This window comes from Anser cygnoides, chromosome 3 (genome assembly GCF_040182565.1).
Source record: "Anser cygnoides isolate HZ-2024a breed goose chromosome 3, Taihu_goose_T2T_genome, whole genome shotgun sequence".
In the NCBI taxonomy this organism is placed as follows: domain Eukaryota; kingdom Metazoa; phylum Chordata; class Aves; order Anseriformes; family Anatidae; genus Anser; species Anser cygnoides.
In genome coordinates this window covers 41,269,783-41,292,440 of record NC_089875.1, presented here as the reverse complement: position 1 = coordinate 41,292,440, position 22,658 = coordinate 41,269,783, and the positions used below count along the sequence as shown (strand labels likewise).

The window sequence follows — 22,658 nt, the reverse complement described above, 5'->3', positions numbered from 1 at the left end:
ATCCTCCTCATCAGTAGGCATTTGCAAGGAAATGCCATGAAATCACTAAGAGATTTTATGAATTCCCCTCTTCCAGCTGCATCCTTTGTAATGTCAATTTAGTTTCTTTTAGAATTTACAGAACTCATAACGTAACTTGCTGCCTTTCCCCACAGGCATTAAAAGGTCACTGAACAACAGTTTCAGAAGGTAGTCCTAGGAGTTTACATGTTTATCCAAGGGGCAGTTTATTTACAAAGGCATAGCTGCAATGGTTCCAGAGTTCATTGAAAATTTTGATGGAATTGAATATACTTTTTAAAATATCTTGAATCTGCAAAATCATCGTTTTCTGAGAATCAAGTCTTTTGTTGGTCTGTTTTCACTGGGCTTAATTTCATCTGTTTGTTTAAGGTTTTCTTGGCAAGTACAAAAATGAGAAGAAAATGTCTTGGAAAAATTTTAAGAGCACCTGTGTTACAGAGACTAATTATCTATCAGTGGTAGAGCCTGACTCTTTTGCCCTTCCCGTTTGATATGACCTGTTTTGAGTTATTTAGATTTTGCATAACCTTATTATTCTGTTACAGTTACAGTTTTAAGGAATTACTGAGTCCTCTCACATCTTTATGGGGATCATTAGCATTGATAAATAATCATTTTAGTCTTTTTAAGACATGGTAAAATCAAATGTTAATGAGATTAGCTCAGAATAAAAATGCAAAACATAGGACTTGGCTTTAACCAGTGAAAAACTCTCCATCCCTTTTTTTTATGGTGGCTGATATATCACTGTTAAAATTTCAAGTGGATTCCTTAGTCTCAAGTTATCTCCGTATTGCTCTCCTGCAATGACAAACACTTGCCAGTAACAAAAAATCTTCTTCCTAATCAGTACGGCAAACTTCTAATGCAACCAGTACAACTTTGTGAAGGAGAGTCTTGCTGACTTTTGAAGGTCACTTCACTGTTGATTGCTCTGCTTGGCTGACTGTGTGGGTTGCAGTGATACCAGTATTCTCTGTGAAGAGTGGAAGTGCCTGGCACTGCCCTGAAGCCACTCGTAATGTAAGACAAACTTTCAAGTGAAAGTTTGTTGAGTATATTCTACTACGAAGCAACTTAGGATATCAGTTATTCTGTTTGTAGATAGATAAAGAGAAATTAATAATGTAACTAGTAAGTTGTCTCTCCCTCTGTTTTGGCATCAAATGGACTTCTGTGATCCTTTCATGTATCAGGCTGTCAGGTCAAATTAACTTCCAAAATAATTCTCAGTTCCTACGATTTTGTGCTTGGAGAAGGCAGCCCACTAGCAATGACTTTCTGTAATTAAGCAGCATGGTGATAATCACAGATCGAAGTGCTGTCAAGCTTTCATATTTCTCTCTCCTCCTGGAGGGGTTACTTTTGTTGTCCTCATCTGGACAGAAATGCAGAATTTAAAACTTAAGGCTTGGCTTGTAAATACAAGAAGAACCAGTGTTCTGCAGTCTGCATATCTGAACCATAGAGTTCAAGTGCATGAGGTTGGAGGGGAGTTCTTAGACATATAGAGATCTGTACAGACATTTGGCAGTATTAGCTGCACAATTATGAAACAGAGTTTCAGGTATAAAGTTTGGGAGATTCTTGGTTACCTGCTTCTACCAGTTAGCAATTCTCACTTCAAGCTGACAAATCAGTAAGTTCAAATATCAGTACACTTAACCAGACTGTCACCCTTTCCAGTGCTTTATGCTGAAGATGGATGTCTATCCTTGTTATTCATACATGTGCAGTTCATGAATTATGACTACTTCAGCCTCCTAAAAAGTTGCAATGTCCTCTTGTAGGGTGTGGTTTAATTATTTTTTTTTTCAATTTTATTAACTTGGCTTATTATTTTGGCTTCATTTCTATCCTAAGAGGAGAGGATGGAGAAAAAGAAGAGAAAGCCAAGGAAGACAAAGGGAAACAGAAATTAAGACAGCTTCATACTCATAGATATGGAGAACCTGAAGTTCAGGAATCGGCTTTCTGGAAGAAAATAATTGCATATCAACAAAAGCTTCTTGTAAGTTGTTTTCTACACTGTGTTTGCGCATTGGGAGGGATATGTACCATAAAATTTTGCTATCAAAATGAAAAAGACAAATTCGCATCTGCTAAGACTCATTCAATTCACAGTCACCCATGAATAGGACATAAAGGCAAAGGTTTAACTGTATTTTTTAGTGGAGGAAACAAGCAAACAAACAAAAAAACCAAACACACAAAACCAACAAATAATATATTAGACAAGATATTAACATAATAAGAAATGCAATTATTGGCTAAAATTCAGACTTTCAAAGATTCCTATCCATCAGTAGAAAATAGCCTAGTGTTTTTATGTGAAGGTGAGTACTTATTGAATCCAGAATTTTTAAAACAGCTTGTTAGCTTATAGGATTTCTGTTTTCCTGAGAAAAACTTCCTCAGGAAAACTTTCACTTTGGGAAATGTCAAGTTCCTCTGTCTAAACATTTTATTAAGATTTTCATGAAATAGCAAGTTCATATTTGAGAAATTTCTTAAATTCTGTGGAAAATAAGACGAGCTAAAATTGTAGAAATGTATATGAGTGTTTCAGTAACATATGGTATCTCTGAGTTGGATGCAGAACTATTTAAAATCCAAGCTTTTATTAGCTAAGATATATATAGGCATACATATTCTGAGAGGCTAGAATGAAATCCAAAGCAAAAAGATACAGGCTTTTGCTGTAGATCTAGTAGATATAATTGTGTAGGGTCAGCCTACATCTAACATGAGTAACATAACAGAAGTATAAAACTGCAATGACAATCTAAAGGAACTAGTTGCTTAAGTTTTGCTTTTGAACTCAGTGTCATTTTATAGGGTATCATTTAGCATCCATTCAAATTTCATTTATTTTTCTTCTAATAGTCTCATATACTAACTCACAAATAGTCTTCTATGTTTAGGGCTGAAAATGGAGGAATTTCCATGTAAGATTTAAAACAAAACATTGAAAATAGGTGCTGGAAAAGTTTCTGAATTGTAAGGAAGAGATAAGATACTTTTAACCTTAGTATGTAAGGTTTGGGTAAGAATTTCCTCACTGGCATAAGATTTTTCTTGAGATTTCCTGTGCTTTCACTGTTATTTTTGAAGGTTTTGAAATCAGAAGTAAGTAGGAAAACACGAAAAAATTATTTAAGGCAGAGTTTTCCAATCTTCTGGCTTTGAGGCCACTAAAGAAAAATAGTGTGTCTGATATTCTATTTATCACATGATCTGCCTGAAATAATGGGAAGTTCTGTAGTGAAATGTGGGTAAATATTTTTTTCAGATTGGGATTAAACATTCATGATACTTCAGATAATTTATTAGTTATGCAATATAGTTTATTTTATTTCCTAAAATAATTTTTAATAATTAATTTCAAGAATAATAATTATTAGGCAAGCAGTATTTATATTTTATTTTTTATTTCAGAACTATTTTGCTCGAAACTTTTATAACATGAGGATGTTGGCATTGTTTGTTGCTTTTGCCATCAACTTCATCCTGCTTTTCTACAAGGTAAGCTTATCACAATATTACTTAATGAAAAACATTCAGGTTTTGTGGACACTATGCTATGATTAAAATGCCTAGCCTAACAGATTAAATGCCTTCTTCAGACTGCCACTTCAGAGATCTAACAGTGATACTAATGTGTTTCTGTGAAGTAATAATGGACTTCCAAATAGCTATTTCCAAAGTTCCGTGCTGTGAGAGATGCAGCAAAGTGAAAGGTGTACCTCTGTCTCAGATGCTCCATTTTCCTGTACAGAGACTCAGCCAAGCCCAGCCTTCACTGGCAACTTAAGCTAGTACACGTCAGCTGAGATATTTTTTTTTGTGCCATCGTGCTCCCCTGAGAGGATGTGTACAGCAAGGGGAAGTCACATCATCTTAAACTGGCTATAATATAACTTATCCTTTTTGTCAAGGCCTTTGCTATAGCTAATGCAACAGTAGATTTCCCAGACTTGAATCAGTTCCTGGAAGAGCCCTGCTGATAAGGATTACATATGGCAATGTCAGGACTTGACTGGGCTTCTTCCAGAAGGTCTATGCTCGTTCTTGAATTCAAGGTGATATGTATGGCCCACATTTGCAATGGAAAGAAAGTAAAAGAAAATCCACACTATCATAGATTGGTGTAGCATGATGAAAGGGTCTGTGTGAGGTATTCCCTGTGAACGTTTTTCTGCAGAAAATTATTTCCTCACGATTATGTTGTCCTTGGTAGGGTTGTTTTCACTTGTAGTGGTGTAAAACTCCTGTCAAAGGAATACACCTGCAATATTAAGATTTAAGTGATTTAAACAGGTCTCCACCTCTGCTGTGACAGAAGAAAAGGAAGTTCCTGTGGTGTCTACTGGAGAAAGTATGAAGTTGAACACCTTGGAGAGTGACAGCCAGAGGGTCATTGCAGTTCATTATGTCCTAGAAGAAAGCAGTGGCTACATGGAGCCCACGCTGCGGATTTTGGCCATCTTACACACAATCATCTCCTTCTTCTGCATCATAGGGTATTACTGTTTGAAAGTAAGAAAAACTGAACATTGTTTTTTCTTCTAGCTATGAACATTTTTGTCCTTTGACTGGTATAAGTTAGAATCAAGTTGTAGCAACTTTGCTTAAGCAGGTTGAGGAACCATGTAAAGAAACACCATTACATAGAAACCATGAGTTAGGTGAGTTGTGAATTCAGAAGGTTACAGGCCAGGGCCTGATTTCCTGGTCTGGCATTGGACTGTAGGTTCAGTATTTCCACAGTTACTGTTTCAGCCAGACAGTTATAGCAATAACTTGTATCACTTCTTGTGACTGTCAGCCGTGAATGGGCATGGCCAGAAGAAGCTGGATGACTGTATTACTAGTTTGTCAGCTGGCTTATTTGAAAAGCATACAGTACTTTGGAGTACCACTACTCTGGGTTGTGACTCTAGACAATCTCACTTTTCGTATGCACTTTGAAATAATTGTATTTGTACAGGAACTTGAGCCTTTCTTAAAGGCATACTTTACAGAAGATCTCTGTTGGGGTGGTAAGAAATAAAGAAGCTGCCTGTAAAGGCAAAATGCTTCTTCTGATTTTGGAAGACCAAATGCCATACATGTCTGGAGCCAGGAGACACACATCTGGGATGCACTTTCCTTCATTTTTGTGCTCTTCCCTGGGCAAACTCTAGAGGTCAAAGTGCAAGAAAGGATATTAAATAAATGGAACTTTGCTGACTCATTATGGCTGCTTATTTGTTTTTACAAGTATAATTTCTTAAGTATGATTTGTATGGACCTTGATATTTTTATGTTCCTCTCTTAAAGGATAATATTCTTTTTCTATGCCAAAAAGACATAATCTGCATTTGTAGCTGAGGCAAATGATCATCATGCTGTTGCATTAATTGTTTGATTTTCCTCTGTACCTTAAGTTTCTCTGCAGATCAATACATACTATAACGTTTTCCTGTTTCACTGGTTGGCGTGCACAGTGAAAGTTTGGATTTCTGGCTTTTGAGATGTCCTCTTCTCTTAACTCAGAGTTTTTCTTCTCTTGAACTCTATATGGTGCTTTCACACATCATTTTTCACAACTGCATTTGTTCTCTTACTAGAATGTACAATTACGCTGTATACTCTAGTTATGATTCTGAACACTGTGGTCTTTGTGCATTTGTACCTTCAGAGTGTTCTGGGCAGTTTTCAAGTCCTTTAATGTTTTGAAGTATTATTTCGTATGTGTTCAGTTTTCGTATTTAATTTTTCATAACTACCATCTTTTCTTATAGGTTTTCAGACATCTCAGAGCATTTTAACTAATTTCTGATATATTGATTTTTTCTTTTTCAACTGCAGGTTCCACTGGTTATTTTTAAGAGGGAAAAGGAAGTAGCAAGGAAATTGGAATTTGATGGGCTGTATATAACTGAACAGCCCTCAGAAGATGATATTAAAGGGCAATGGGATAGGCTTGTAATCAATACACAGTGAGTTTTTGCTTACTCTTGTTTCTATAACTTTGCAAGGAATTATTCTTCAGACTCCGCAGTTATGCATTTGATGGTCCAGCTTGTCTGAAATAAATAGCTGAGGTTTATACTTTTTTTTTTTTCCCCCATATATTAAAAAAGATTTTAAGGAACTTTTTTTTTTTTTTTTTTTTAGCAAGTACAGTGATGATTGTTTGTTGCTGTCAGTTCAAGAGTGAACTGTGGTTTGTATCCTTTTAGTGTCTCTTGAAGGCTTTTCTTTGGAACATCAACTCTCTGCCTTTTGGGATTATATGATCCAAATACTTCGGAACATTGGAGACATCAGCTCAGCTGCTCTTTCCCAGCCATGAGAATATGATAGGCTCAATGCCAATTGGTAATTTTCATTCCAGTGACTTCCCAAATGACTAGCTGGTGATAGCAGCAATGCAGAGCCTCTCAGAGCCTCTTAGAAACAAATCATTATATAATTTTTATGACATCTTAGTAGGTACTCTTCTTCATGATCATCTAAAAAGTAATCTCTTTTTTCATCTGTGTTTTTCAGGTCTTTTCCAAACAACTATTGGGACAAATTTGTAAAAAGAAAGGTAAGGCTTATTTTTAAAAATGTGTATGAAATTGAAGTAAAGTTTTAATGCATGTTCGTTTCATGTTTCAAAGGAGTGTAGTCCATACTGATTGAGTTATATTTGAAGAAGTGTATATTTCCATATTTATCATTTTAAGATACACAGTGTTGTTACCTTATGTAACAACTTATGTTTTGTGTAGTTTGGATAGCTATTCTTCACATGTTCCACATACAGCTTGTTGTATAAAACAGAAATTTCAAACACGTTCATGAAATTCTGTGGAGATGTGTACACTTGCATGTATATTACAACATACACAAGGTTTTGTTTTTGGCTGTGTACTTATATGTGTTAGAGGAAATATATTGTACTGAATCTGACAGCCTGAGAGAGCTATAGCAAGGCTACTATAATTCCATGGCCTCAGGTCCAAGCAGTGGAGAGTCTGAAGAAGTGGATAGTCTGCCAAGCAAGATAGAGGCTCCCTAGTGTAAACTTCTGTACAATGTGTATTGCTCCATGAGCTGGGCTCACTCAGTCTGCCCAGTAGCTGCTCCTGGATTGCAGTCTCCCCAGTCGGTGACCCCTGGACATATGAGCCCCTGAGGCTGCTGCCCCACTTCAGTTGCTGGTACAGTCTTACTTGAACCCTCACACGTGCATATTCAGCAGGTCATGATTCCCCATGTCCCATAACTTACCCCTCTGTACTCTGGCACCTAGAGCTGGCTCTTAGAGACCCACTCATCCCCTTGGTTCCAGACAGCTTCAACTCCTTGCCAGCTAGTCTGGCTTGACGTTTGCTAGAGACCACAGACTCACACACATGCATTCAATTCTACTGCACCATGGACATATAGTTCTCCCTAACCCATGGTTTGAATCCAGTTACTACACTCACACCATCATACACACATACACATGCACACAGAATAGAGAGTCTTTCACCCAGGAAAGAGAAAATAATTTTATAAGATGATGGGACAGATTGAGATGATTAGGCACAATGCATAGCCAAACAACTGTACTGACCAGCAAACTAAATAAATCATACTGCCCCTTTTTATCCCCTAACCCGTCTGTTTCCGCATACCTATTCCTCCCCAAATCACATAAATCCATCCCCTTTCCCACTTCTGATTCTTCCCCATAACATCTAATAAGTCCTATGCAGTCCCCAAATACTCTTCCCTTGCATCCTGTAATGTATCCCACACCTCTAGGCAGCAACAGCTGTTAGTCTGAAAGGTGTTCTGAAAAGCTTCTTCCAATGACTCAACTTGGCAGGTTTCATTCCTGGACATTTGGGGTTTGACTGTTCTGGGACAGCGCTGTCTGGGACCAGACAGGGTGTTAATTCCTCAAAAGTCTGTAGTATGGGTTTCTGCCTGCCATTGTGCCCCTGTGCTCCTCTGGGCTTGTGGAGATGGGCTATTGATGGGCTGATGACTCCTGTGATGGTCCTGGGAGTAGCTGGATAAGGTTTTGTTTAAACTCTTCCTGTTGTCTCTCTGTGCTCCTTTGTAGGTGTGCAGCAGAGCTTTTGTTGCATAACCTAATAATCTCTCTCAAAAATAGTCCCCCATAACCAGAGACTGATGAAGTTTATTTCTTGTGAACATTATTTCAAATGCCTTCTCAGCTTGTTCCTAGAAAAATAAACATTATATATACTCCATATCTTCCAGCAAGAATCCTCATAGTGTGTTTGGTCACAATTGAAAAAGAGGGTGTTTATGTTGTTGGATCAGATTTACACCTCTTTCAGACCACTTTAATGCCAACCTTTAATCACTTCTGGAAACATGTTTTTTAAAATACTAGTAGCAATTCTGCTTTATAATAATTTTAGGTCAACCTGTCTAAAAAACACTTAAGAGTTCTGTATTCACTTTGCTGTTGAATGTACTTTTTGCATATTTGAAGTTGTTACATACATATTCCTATCTGTCTGTCTAAACAAAGAGGAGGCAGTAGCTAGCACAAAGTACTCAGAAAAGAAAGGAGAAGTGTGCATTGCTTCTGTCAGTGTAGGAGGTTAAGGTTCATGGAAGGTTCCTATTAAAAGGAAAAGAGAGTGGTTTTAAATTGTGTGGAAGGTTTAATACTTTGAGGAACTGCTCTGGACAAAGATAAGTACCTTCAAATGTTTTGCAAAGAATGTTTTATTTATGTATATATACACACACACCCCTAAATCCAGGCTAGTGAATGGTCCACAGTCATGAAGCACTGCTTTCAGGCATGTGACAAAGATGTTTTGTGTCTAAAAATTATCAAAAATATCAACAAAGATTTAAAGCATTACTTATAAGAAAGATGGTAAAATACCATCTCTTACCTGTGGGAATCATTCAGTTATAATCTTGTTGCCCCAGATTTTGTATTTCTTTGGGTGGTGTTGATGAGAATTTTTTCTTAAAAATGGGAAGAGACAGATAACTGTGATGAGCTGTGCTTTCAGTGAGAATGATAGCAAATAACTGTTCATTTCCAGAAATGTTTCATGCGAAACGTTAAGTTTTGTAAGAAAGAGATATGGGATGGTTTGAATTCACTGAAAAACATTTTAGCTGTATCTTTCTGTTGAAGATCATGTGATTGTTACATACTCTTTATATATTAGTTAATAATGCAATGAATAATATATCACAAAATCATAAAATTACACAATAGTGCTAGTTAATAAGTGAGAACATCTTTCATAACGATTTCAAAATGAAATACTTTCCCTTTTTAAAAAAAATACAAAATTCCCAATCAACATGTTTAGGTTATTTAAAGAAACCTTCTAAACAGAATAAACACGTATTCTTTTTGTTATTTGTTAACTAGAAAGGGTTGAATACTACCTTCAAGAAATTTTACTTTTATCAGATCTTTTCATGTAGATAGGATATTTAAAACATCTTTTGCTTGTGTGAGCTCAACATTTTTTTTCAGTGACAATATTGATTTAGTTATTCTGCTTCTGCTGAGTTGCTTTTCTCTTCCTATTTTCATTAAATGAGTAGGAACATCATATCTTCAACGAGCCCTCTTGCCTCTATCAGTGATTGAAATTAATGAGAAAAAAAATGGTATGATAGACAGATGGACACAAACAGATGAAAAAGATCATGCATGTTAAACTTGTCTCTGAAACTAAAAAACCTTCTACCCAGCTGACTCTTTTGACTACTCCTCCTAAATTTAGGTCATGGATAAATACGGTGAGTTTTATGGCCGTGACAGAATCAGTGAGTTACTAGGAATGGACAAAGCTGCTCTTGATTTTAGTGATGCTCGAGAAAAGAAGAAACCAAAGAAGGATAGCTCCTTGTCTGCTGTGTAAGCATTTGCTTCTGGTTTGTTTGTTTGTTGTTGTTTTTGTTTAGTTTGGTGGTGGTGGTGGTTGTTTTATTTATTTATTTATTTAATGATTTATTTTGGTTAAAATCAAGAACTCAAGGTTGGTCATTTGGCTTTGAATTTTCTTGCTGTATGGCTTTTCTTTTATGAATGGCTATATACGATCAATCCATGCGTATTTGAGAGAATAATGTGAAATACACAAAGATGAAAGTTATTTATCAGAGGTGTCATAGTCAAACTTATGTCTCAGTCCCTTTGCCTCCCTAGCTGCTGTTCTTGGTTCTGCTGTCATTCGTACAGTCTGTGTCAATGGAAGAGGCAACTGAGGCTCAGGCATCTGCAGCAATCGGTGCTTCACAGTGGTAATTTAGGGGAAAATAAGCAGGGCTGCAGTTGGATGCAGATGTGGTAGAGAAATTCTTCCCCTTTAAAGAAGACAAAAATGTAAATAGATTTATCCTGAAGGATCTGACATTTCCATAGTCTGGTGAGAAGATATGAATGTGAAGTGTATAAAGAATGGGTACAGTTGGCCTAGAATGTAAAAGAGGTTAAAAGGTCTTCATTTTCCTTGTCGCAAGATTCAGTAGTCTAGGTTTTCAAAAGCTCCTGGAACAAGTAACCTTCTTGTTAAGAATGTAGTATCTTAGAAGACAATATTATCTGTTATACAAAAGCTGCAAGTTGTTTTTTTTTTTTTTTTTTTCTCTTCAGTGTATGTAATTTGTAAATATCATCCATGCAATCCTAATCAGGCAGTAAATATCACCCAGTTATCATGGTCTGAGTTATTCCTGACTGTGCAAAAGGTTTTAATACACATTCCTTTTTAATTTACATTTTTTCTTGATATCAGTAGGAAAAACAAAGGACATCAGAGATTCATTTCACCTTACTTTGTGTGTCTTTAAAAGCCACCTAATTGTATCACTCAAGATGTGATATCATAACCAATGGTGAGGAACTGGTATTTCAGGGTGCAAATTCTCAAAACACGATTTCTCTCTGCTGATTCTAAAGTTCATGTGACTTATATGTAGGTGATTGCACTGTAGATATTGATCAGCTTCAGATCTGATGTCTTCGAAATAGTACTTATACATTTGTTCTTCTGCTTTTGTTTCAGACAGGTCCATTCCAGAGTAAAAGTGTGAATTAGAACAAGGTTCTGATGTATTTCAGCTTGGGAGAAATAGATAAACTGTGACCTTTTTATTTTCTGTGACAATACACTTCCTGTAGTATGCAATATGCACTCATGTTGCATATTTTCCTATTTTATTCTTATATAAAATGTGATTTGTTTACTTTTACAGGCTAAACTCTGTTGATGTTAAGTATCAGATGTGGAAATTAGGAGTTGTTTTCACTGATAATGTAAGTCTGTCAGTATATGTATACACATACATTCATCTTCTGAAAAAAAAAAAAAAGATATCCATCTTAGCCTGAAGGGCTTCTGAGCATATATGAAATATTCTGAATTACAAGTAGTTTACTACATAGATAAAGAAAATCCCAGAAGTTTAAAAAGAGATTGACTAAATCTTTTCCCAGTTACATGGGTATTAGTCTATAGAACCTCAGTCTGTTTTCTCCCCTTAACCCCTTTCTTATATGGTTATTCAGGAGGAATAAGCAAGTGCTGTAAAATTGGGAAACTGTCTATATAAATTCTAGTTGCCATTTTTCATGCTGTTCTTAAACTTTACATCAGCAGTCACTTAAATACTCCTGGAACACAGTCAGATCAGCATAGTTAATGGGTGTAGAATTACTGTAATTTGTGTCACTGAAACTCTTAGCGGGATGTGACACAGAATGAGGCTAATGATTTTACTCATTTTAAAAAATGAGTCTTAAAAAAAAAAAAAAGGAATGACAAACAAGACTGTTAAAATATTCTTCAGTTTTATTGCTCATCTTATGAATGTAAATGGTATTATGATTGTGGCTTTCCTGAGTCAGCTTGTTTTTCTGGTGGAAAATATGGTAGAGGAAATATGATGTTGTAACTAGGACTGCTGGAGAAAGAAAATATAATCTGACTTCGGTCAGAAAGGGTGGAACTTGCAGGTTGAAGTTGGGATGATAACTCTCCAGGTCCGCAGAAAGCATGACCTGTAGAGAGTTAATTCATTCAGGATTAAGTCTTTTCTAAAGAAAAGTCTAATTTTTTTCTTATAAGTGTGTACTTGTCCTTAAGTCAAATAAATTAAATTATAGAGGAAAAGATGAAATGAACATTTGTAGTATTAGTAAACTAAAATAGTATTAAATATTTAAGTAGCAGTTTTAGTAGTTTGAATTAATTATATAATTCCTTTTGTTGCTTGCAAAGTCCTTTTGTTTGTCATTGACCATATTAAGGTATTAATATTTTAATGTAATTGTTCATAAACAAAAAATAATTCAAATCAGAAGACTTTTTATATAATAAACATTAACAAGTAATGGAATTGTTTCAAAATTGAAATTTAGGATGTGTTAATTTTGAACATTTCATGTGAACACATCTACATTTGCAGATTTAATATTTTTGCACAGAGAAAATTCTCAAAAGCAAAATTTGTGTAAGAAAAACGTCATGGTTTTCTGTTTAAATAGAAAGCACATTCAAGCAATTTCTACTTTTTCTTAGTGTTGTGTTAGACATCGTAGTCCTTAGGTTTTTTTTTAGTTTATTTATTTATGTATTTTGTAATGTGCTTGTTTTTCTTTTAGTCTTTCCTTTACCTGGCTTGGTACATGACCATGTCAGTCCTTGGCCATTACAACAATTTTTTCTTTGCTGCTCATCTTCTTGACATTGCAATGGGATTCAAGACGTTACGAACTATCCTGTCATCAGTGACCCACAATGGTAAACAGGTATCAACTTTTATCTTTTTTTGTTTACGTTTTTTGTTTGTTTTGGTTTTTTTTACTGATAGACTGCACAGGAAAGATCACTTCTTGTCTTAATTCAGCTGACCGCTGAAATCTGCTGTGCTGGTGAGAAAACTTGCCAGTGAGATTTATAAGCAAAAGAACGTGGCACTGGAATGCATGGCATTAAATTTAGTTTCTAGATGTTATTGTGTTACTGTGTAGCCCATAAAGTTGCTGTTCAGAATTTTTTCAAGATTCTTCTAAAGAAAGATCCAGCTGAGATCCAGTTATTCTTTCTTTCGGAGGGCTGTTTGAGAGCCTCAGCTCCCTGGTAGTAAGAAATCATTTCTTTAAGAAGTTATAAAATCTGACATTGCATTTCTGATTTTAAGTAGAGAAAATAATGAAGGTTTTTCATCCATTGAAATTTGTTCTACGAACAGTGTTTCATGTAAAGTGTTCCTCCCCTTTGATGGCCTTCCGATTTCAAAGAACCTTTTTAACACTTTTTTGATGATAAAAAACAAAACAAAACAACCAAAAAAAAACATCCTTGGTCTGCTTAGAAGACCTTCCAGCAAGGCAGCTATAATTGTGTATAATTTTGTCTTCCAGCTTGTCCTAACAGTAGGATTACTGGCAGTAGTGGTATACTTGTACACAGTAGTGGCATTCAATTTTTTTCGCAAGTTCTACAACAAGAGTGAAGATGGTGATATGCCAGACATGAAATGCGACGATATGTTAACAGTAAGTCTTAGTTTGCTTTCTGCTTATTTTCTTAAACTGTTATGTTTTTGCCCTGTCCTTTTTGTAATTCCTGTTCATACATTTGTATCATTAGCCAGCAAGAGAAAGACTGTAAGGGAAAGCAAAGGAACAAATACAGTGAACATCCTTAAGAACTAGATATACTCTGCATATCACAGAATCACAGAATCATCTAGGTTGGAAGAGACCTTCAAGATCATCTAGTCCAACCTCTGACCTAACACTAACAAGTCCTACACTAAACCATATCACTAAGCTCTACATCTAAACATGTTCTAAAGACCTCCAGGGATGGTGACTCAACCACTTCCCTGGGCAGCCTATTCCAATGCCTAACAACCCTTTCAGTAAAGAAGTTCTTAATATCCAACCTAAACCTCCCCTGGCGCAACTTTAGCCCATTCCCTGTCGTCCTGTCACCAGGCACGTGGGAGAATATATTACACAAACACTTATTTAAAGGAACACGAGAAACGTGACAATATTTTTTTGCTATAATTTCTGCAAAAGTGAAAACCAGCTAAAAGCCGTGAACCTGAGATCAATCAGTTAAAGGGCAATACTGCTAAATCTGGAGGTTCTAAAGGCCATTCAGGAGAAGGCAAGAACTTTCATGAGTAGTGTAAGTTCTGAAATGCTTGTTAAAGCTTGAAAATCCATTACTTTCCCCTTCCATTAGTTGCCATGATTATCTTTAATTGGCATTCTGTTGCTAAAAAGTTATTTTTTTTTTTACTTACTGAGATGATGCCAGGCTTTTCAGTTGTAGATGGTAAGAAGAGCTTAAATCGCAAAGAACATCTAGGCTGTGTTGTTGTTAATATCTCTCTAAAAGTAATCTGCAACAGAGTCAAATATATTTCAGCATGTTATACAGTATGAACCACTTCCAGGGAATTGACACCATTCATTTTAAAAGCCCAGTAATCAAATAAACTGTGAAAACAGACTAACATGTCTATATTTTTGTCCAGTTTGGGACCTTCAGTACAAGAAAGACACAGATGAACTGGAGTATAGTCAGTGGAGAATCACTTAAGATGGTCAGGTGATGCAGCACTTTCCCTGGGAGGATCCTAAGTGAACTGGGCTTGTATGGCCTGGAGTAGAGAAGGCTTTGAGGTGAGGATGGGGCAGCTTAAGAGCAGCTCCCCAGTGTCTAAAGAGAGGTTATTGGGAAGAATGAGCCAGGGAATTTTACAGCAGTGCATGGAAGGAGACCACAAAATGGAAGAAGGTATTCTGGCTGGATGTAAGGAAATATTTTTTCACTTTGAGGAGTACCAGGCAGTGAAACAACTTCCTCAGAGAGGTTGTGCGGTCTCCATCCTTGAGAGGATTTAACAACCTGACTGGATAAAGCCCTGAGTAACTTTGTCTAAGCTTATAGTGGACCGTACCTGGAGCAGGAATTTGGACTTGGAGATCTCCTGAAGCCCATTCTGACTTATCATAGAATCTTAGAATGGCTCGGGTTGGAAGGGACCTCAAAGATCATCTAGTTCCAACCCCCATACCATAGGTAGGGATGCAACCCGCTAGATCAGGTTGCTCAGGGCCTTATCTAACCTGGTCTTGAACACCTCCAGGGATAGGGCATGCACAACCTCTCTAGGCAACCTGTTCCAGTGCCTTACCACCCTCTGAGTGAAGAACTGCCTCCTAATCTAAATCTCCCCTCTCTTAGTTTAAAACCATTCCACTTTGTCCTGTCATTATTTGATTGAGCAAAGAGTCACTCTCCATCTTTTTTATCTGAAAATACACCTAAAAAAAGGCTTAAGTATTGTACAGGAGCAAGCTAGAATAACACGCAATAAATCTATAAATAAATAAATAAATAAATTAAATAAATATAATAAATCTGCTATAAAATCAGGGTTGTTTGTAAAAATGGTAAGACTTGCAATGTGAAATGGGGAAAAAAATAAAGGTATTGATAATATATTTTAATTTTCAGTAATTGAAAAATAACATTGACTTTAAATGGTGAAATAAAAACTTTCTGTAAAATATTATGTTTCTCAGCCATTGGTCATTCAGCATTGTATGTTACTATTATAATTTTCTTACTCAAGGGATATAGGAGTAAGAGCAGTATAGAAGTAAAATAATGGGTCTTTCATATGGTTAGCTTTTTGGAATCACTACTTTTTGATACAGTGAGAATTGTATCTGTAGTTAGCAAAAGTTCTTAAAGAAAAAGAATCAGTCTTCTTCAGGCCTCTGAGTTTGATAGCATAATCCTCTATTACATGATAAACTGGATTTTTTGCATTGTCAGCACCCCACGACTGTACTTATGGCACCCCTTTGCAGCACTGGTGTAGACTGTTTCCATCCTTAGCCTGTCCTATGCACAAACATACTGAAAGGTTGTATTTGTTTGTTGTGTTTGTTTGTTGTTTTTTGTTTGTTTGTTTGTTTTTTTGAAACATCAGAGATGGGACAAGTCATTCACTTTTGAGATAGAATAATGGGAAATAGATTTGGTGGTAATGGTACTTTCTACTAGCATATTACTGTACTGTATGCTGAAACATTTGGACCTGAATCATGGTATGCTGGTAGGCTCAAGGTAGTCATAATATAATCTTTTTATAACATATGCATTATACATATTATATACATTATATATACATTATATACATTATAACATATACATTATACATACAACATTATAACATATAATCTTTTTGAACCATGACATAAAGACAGAACATGAAATGCTGCAGTTTCAGATTCACAGCAGCATTTCTGCCCTTTCAGAAGTATCCGTAACCTGGAAGAGAAATAGATGACTTCACGTAGTATTTCTGCTAGAACATAGACCAGTGTCTGCCAATTACTGAATTTGAAAAAATTGATATTTTTACTCATAGATGCAGACAAACTTTTTTGTATCTTTGTTTGTTTTTAGTGCTATATGTTTCACATGTATGTTGGAGTACGTGCTGGTGGAGGAATTGGTGATGAAATAGAGGATCCAGCAGGAGATGAATATGAAATCTATCGGATTATCTTTGATATCACTTTCTTCTTCTTTGTGATCGTCATCCTGCTTGCCATTATTCAAGGTATATATATGTAGCCCACTGTGACTGAAAGCATTATTTAGCAGTACATGGATCTCAGTGCTACAGTTATCCTATGCCCAAGATTCAACCAGGACAGATCAAAAAGCAGATTTAAAAAGTAAATCACACCCAGCTGGCTTTTATCCATATGCTGTTCTTCCTAGATTCTGTACAGTCAGCAGGCTCTAACTGGATCAATATAGAAACAAAAAAGCTACTTGCCACAAGAATACTGATGTCATTACCATTTCCATCTTCCCATTGCCTCCTCTAAAAGACTCCTGTAAATGATCAGCAAGAGAAGTGATTAGAAAAAATTATTATTGCCTCCTGTCAACTAACAGGAAAATAACAAAAGTTTTATGCCTATAAGAATGTTTTCTCACTTCCTACAAAGGAGTTTAGAAGGCAATTCTGAGCTTCTATTATGTTGTTTATAACTCTTATTCAAGCAACAGGTTGTTTTAAAGGATTTGCAGAGGATGTAAAATTTTTCATAATCTCAAGTAGTTTATCTCTTACTGCTTGTTTCTTATTTTTGTGACTGGGTAAAGAGTAGAAGCCTTAGCTGTCAAGCTTGAGAGTAATTCTTACCTGGTATTCATCAGTTTTACAGCACAGTAATTTTGGTAATGATTGTGGAGTTATTCCATACTTGTATCAGTGCAACCAAAGGGAGAATCTATAATCTGAGCCATCTTCTCCCTGAAATGGCCCCTTACTTCTGCAGAGCTCTGACAGTGGAACCTCAAGCTAAATGACAACCATAGTGAGAGAAGATGCATACAGCTCTGGAACTCTTTGCATCTGCTGTGTAATACATACCTGAACACTGTTAAATGTACAGTAGTGTTCTTAGCGTGTTAAAGCCTCCATTGCTGCAAACCCAGGAACGTCTTTATGTGCTTAGTCAAGGATAGAGCACTGCAAATAAAACAGAAGTTCGCGTATCCTATATTTTATAATTCCAAATGGTACTGTACTGGTACCATGTTACAGGTAGCTGTTTTCTTTGACTTGATCATTTTCCTTCACATATCTGGATGTTTTTGCATTTGTTGGAAGGTATATCACTTTCTACTGTTTCTACACAAGACTGCCGTTGAATATTATTTGTCAGAGTTGTCCCTGGATTTCCAAATATTCTTTGTCACAGTTCTTGAACATTAACTATTATTTTAACTTAATCCCTAGGTTTAATTATTGATGCTTTTGGTGAGTTAAGAGATCAACAAGAACAAGTTAAAGAAGACATGGAGGTAAGAACATCCAGTTGCTGAACCGTACACTGTTTTCAGGTTTCCTCAAAAGAAAACCAGTTCAATCAAAGGGTAGTACAGCCAGTGGATAGTTTTTAAATTGAATTCAATTTTAATTGAAATACACAGTTCTGTAGAGGATCCAATGCCATACAGTGTCCTGGGTAAGATCGTATTCTTACATCTCAGTTCATTCTATGGAAAAAGTAACTTAGATTTTTTTTTTTGGTTGTTGTTTTATTTATTGCATCATAAGAACTTAAATAAGTAGTTCTGTTAGTACAATTAAATAGTCTTTAGACATTTTTATGAAGAGAATACTCTGCTAGCATCCAGGTTCTGAATAGCATTTACTGCTCTTTGCTCTGTGCTGTGAAAGTGGCATGCTATTGACAGGTACTAGCTGCTACTTGCATGGGACACAAACACTGTTTGTCTGCACTTACATTCTGCTCTATTTAATATTTGTTTGCTAATTCCTAGTGTTTTTTAATACCTCCAGATAAGTGTGGACTTTTTTTTTTTTTTTGCTGTCAGTGATAAATCAACAAAAAATCATGCAAAAAAACCCCTAACAGTTTATTTTCTCAGGACTTCTTAAACTTTAGACTGTATTTTCATTGTTTTAAACAACAAAAATCTTTGTATGTTGCCGTATATTATGAATTCCTTGGATCTTCTGACTAGAGTTTTCTAACAGCTGTTAAAACTGCCATGATGCAGTTCATCTCAGATGTAATTTTCTTTGGTTAATCTATGTGTGAGTATCCAGTACTTGCTGGTTTTCTCTTCTGTCATTTAAGTGTGAATGTAATAATTCAGAAGAGTGTTGAGAAAGAACTGCTGTGTTGTGTAATCTAAACTAAAAGCATATTCAACTTCAGCTGAATGAACACAACAAGCGGTTGAGGTAAATGTTGCCATGTGCTACAATGAATACTACTTATAACGTTCAAGGAAAAAAAGTAACAGCTTTGACTGACAAGTTCAATGCCATTCTTTCTCCTCATATCTGTTCACTTATAGGTGCTGAAGATTGATTGATTGGTTTATTTATTTATCAAACAGTAATAGGTTACTCTGATGGCAGTTAATCTTCTATTCAAGTGTTTTGGCTGAAGCATCCAGTGCCAGTCATTAAAAGAAAAGCCTTTTTGTTCAGTGCATGTTATAGTTGATGCATTGCCATTTTGAAGAAAATTGCTACATTATAGGGTGGCTGTTCTCAGAAGGGTGCAGGGTTCTATATAGTGTTGAAGTGTTGTGTGTTTTTTCTTTTAGACAAAGTGCTTTATCTGTGGAATAGGAAATGATTACTTTGATACAGTGCCCCACGGCTTTGAAACACACACACTGCAGGAGCACAACTTGGCCAATTATTTGTAAGTACAGTAAAAATGAACTTCTTGGTAACTCATGACCCCTGCAGCCTCTGCAAGTACCTGATTAGCTCTATTGCATAAGCACGAGTCAGTACCATTTGGCTTTGATGTGCATTCATGCTGCCTGAATGAATGAACGAAAAAAGGAAAGAGGCTTTTTTTTTTTTTTTTTGTCTAGAATCCATGAGAAAGAAAGCTTGAGCTTTCCCTTTATTAGGAAAGCTGTTCTGACTTTATGAGGCAATATAATTTCTGTGGAGGTAGAAGCAGAGAATGAACAAACTTCAATACCTTGTTTCCAATTTGGTTGTGAGACACCAGTTTTGTGTGAGCTAGGATATGGAAACTGGGAATCTGGTATGTGGCTAGTTAGTATCCTTGATTTCTTAATGATATTCAGCATTTTGTATTCATTAAAAAAATCAATGGCTACTCTCTATGTCTAAGTTAGTGTCTGTCAGCATGAAAATGTCTATTACATTTTTCAAATAGCTTAGAAAAATCTTCATTCAAACAAAGTACTCATTTATTGTAAATCACTTTGAATCTTCTGCATTTTCTGCTATTCATTGAAAAATGAGTGAATGTTAACATTTTGAGGAAAGTATAAGTCTGGGAATATCATCATAAATATAATTCTGGAACTTGTAAGTACTTGAACAAAATTTTCTCACATTTTTGTACACAACATGTTGAGAAATACCCATCAATCTGTGGGTTGCCTAGTGCTTCCAGATACTGTATTCATAATAACTCTTTCTTTGATTTTAGGTTTTTCCTGATGTATCTTATTAATAAAGATGAAACAGAGCATACAGGACAGGTAGGTGAACAACTCCATGAATGCCAACAGTTATTAAACGAGACTGGTTCTAAAATAAAAATCATTCTGTCTTGGCAAAACTAAGAGTATTCTAATGAATAATATCCTATATGGTAAGTAACTTAATTGTCATTCTTCTAAACAGTTCTTAGGATTTTGGTTGTTTAATGTTAGATTGAGTATTAATTCTCTAATGTTTCCTATTTTGTTATTTGGCCTGTTATTCTTAAAGCATTACTTACACAAAAAAATATAAATACAGACTATAAGCAAAAATAATGAGAAGCAGAACATTTAAGCATCCTGTGAAAGCAACATTCCTTTTTTTTTCTTTCTCATTTAATATCATTCATCAGTTATATGATCTTCTATTTTTACCTTTCTAGATAAGTCAGTATGAAAGCACTTGTGCATGTATATGAAATGAAACCTGTGAAAACAATTTTAACAGTAGGTTTCTTTGCTGTTTGCTGTTCAAATGGACCTTTGAAATCCATTTTTTAATGCATTATGTGTATGGATGCTTTGAAATGACCGATACAGAAATTCAGTCAAATTTCTGTGACAGAAAAAAATCTGCTTATGTTTATGACCAGTTTTACTTGAGCTTTACATTGCTTCTAGATGTGAAATTACAATTAAACTATCTGGTCATCTCTTGTGTGTTTTCTCTAGTGCTTTTTGGCTAGGTGACAAAAATGTAAAATCTACTCTAAACTGATAAAAAAAAAAAAAAAGGCATGCTTGATGTTTTCTCATTGAATCAATTTAAGTTATTTAAATTTTGTTTCTTCCAGGAATCCTATGTATGGAAAATGTATCAAGAACGGTGCTGGGAGTTTTTTCCTGCTGGTGATTGCTTCCGAAAACAGTATGAAGACCAGCTCAACTAAGCAGAGATGAGGATTTCCACTTGAAAATACATCCATATTTCCCAACTCTTTTGGGAATATCCAATAGATTTCTTAAATCCCCAAAGCTGTGTGCTTTATGGAGCACCAAAGCTCTGTTTTTAATGACCCAACTGTGCTTTTATTTTCTTGTGTATTTGCTTTGAGAACACTGGAGTAAAGAACAATGAAAAATAACAGCAACTCTGGAAAACAAACCAACCACTTGCACATGCAAAAGATATCCCAATACATAACATGCTCACATAAGAAGAGACTTGAGACAGCTTATTTCTGAAACTGCCAGATGATGCCCTTGTCTATAAAATCACACATGGGGTGATATGGTAGCAACACTCATTCAGTCTATTTATTTCATCATCCTGGAAGGAACTATATGTAGTTCACAGAGCACTGTAAAAGATTGTTGTGGACACTAAGTTGTGGGGAAATAGTGCCTTACTATATGTGGGTTGAGCTATGCAGAAGATGAGTGCATGATGACATTGTATTTTTTTTTCCTTGTTTTTTTTTTTTTTCTTCTTTCTTCCAAGTTAATATTTATTTTTTGTTTTTAGTTGGTTTGGGAGGAAGGGGTTTGATTGTGCACATCTTTTTGTTAAGACTGGAGTGTCTCAGGACAAGATTAGGTTATTCTCATCAAGTTCATTTCACATTTACCTTCCTCTTTAGCTTTTGCTCTTATTTTGGTAATGCTCTGATACAACACTGCAACTTTATGAAATCTTTGTATGAAGACAAGAAGACTGAAAAAAACACTTTAACAAGAAATGTTTCATTGCATGTTTATTATGCAAGTTTAAAACAATCAAAGAAACAACCTTCAAAAGCAAGTTGATCAACATGAAAAAAAACATTCACAATAATTATTTCCATAGTAATAAAGTGTTGTGGGCTTTATTGTACATCTGGAACAAGTGTCATCAGCCAACAATGTATATGTTATGAATTTGACAGTACTTTGGGTTTCTTTTCTTTTTCTTTCTTTCACTTCTGCCACCTGTGATCGATAGTGGAGTTGAAGATTTTCTTGTTAAATTATTTTTTAAAATCAAAGCTGAAGCAATATCCATTCAGGGATCCCATCAGTTGCATCATGAAACACCAATGATGTGTATGTCACTCCATTTTGAGTCCTTTTCAATTGTAATGCCAGTCTTTACAAATAAAAAGAGAGATTCAGAATGGAAATGAGGTGGTTTTGGGAGCATTTGAGGTTTCTTACTGAGTCTTTTTATTAATCCCTGAGTTAATTGTATCCACGTCAAAACAAGCTTAAGTTGCTGTTTTCTCAATGAGTTTTTTTTTTTTTCTTCCCCTCTTCTTGCTATTCCGTTGCTCTGTTTCATTTTCTTACAGCCCACATCTTTGTCATAAAAGTAAGTCTGTATCAGTATTCGGTTGTAACTTTGAAAAGTTATAACTAAGGGAATAATCCTTTAAGAATACTGTATACTGTATTTAAAGCCAGGCTTTCAGTTCAGTGGATTATGGATACTGCTACTCTGAAATTGGGATCCTGTTGAGGATTCTGGTTTCGGTTGTCCCAGATTCTACAATATTTGGGACCAGAGGCTGGGCAGTCTGTTGATGGTGGGAAAAGAGGGTAAAGCAGCACCAA

General features: G+C 35.6%; 1 protein-coding gene across 13 annotated transcripts in view; it reads left to right on the top strand.

The window, feature by feature from the left end:
- RYR2 (ryanodine receptor 2) overlaps window positions 1–22,228 on the top strand; it is a 421,309-nt gene extending 399,081 nt beyond the window's left edge. For 11 of the 13 annotated variants that reach the window (XM_066993993.1, XM_066993989.1, XM_066993984.1 and 8 more), the window contains 14 exons: window positions 1,888–2,035; window positions 3,463–3,549; window positions 4,345–4,563; window positions 5,878–6,008; window positions 6,562–6,604; window positions 9,786–9,919; window positions 11,260–11,320; window positions 12,668–12,814; window positions 13,430–13,564; window positions 16,506–16,662; window positions 17,857–17,921; window positions 19,203–19,303; window positions 20,075–20,126; window positions 20,924–22,228. In XM_066993993.1, the coding sequence (XP_066850094.1) occupies window positions 1,888–2,035; window positions 3,463–3,549; window positions 4,345–4,563; window positions 5,878–6,008; window positions 6,562–6,604; window positions 9,786–9,919; window positions 11,260–11,320; window positions 12,668–12,814; window positions 13,430–13,564; window positions 16,506–16,662; window positions 17,857–17,921; window positions 19,203–19,303; window positions 20,075–20,126; window positions 20,924–21,019 (1,576 nt within the window). In that variant the 3' untranslated portion in view covers window positions 21,020–22,228. Of the gene's footprint in view, window positions 1–1,887; window positions 2,036–3,462; window positions 3,550–4,332; window positions 4,564–5,877; window positions 6,009–6,561; window positions 6,605–9,785; window positions 9,920–11,259; window positions 11,321–12,667; window positions 12,815–13,429; window positions 13,565–16,505; window positions 16,663–17,856; window positions 17,922–19,202; window positions 19,304–20,074; window positions 20,127–20,923 lie in introns of those variants that run through there. The other 2 variants (XR_010830264.1, XM_066993992.1) reach the window with 2 other exon arrangements.
- The last annotated feature ends 430 nt before the right edge of the window (window positions 22,229–22,658 follow it).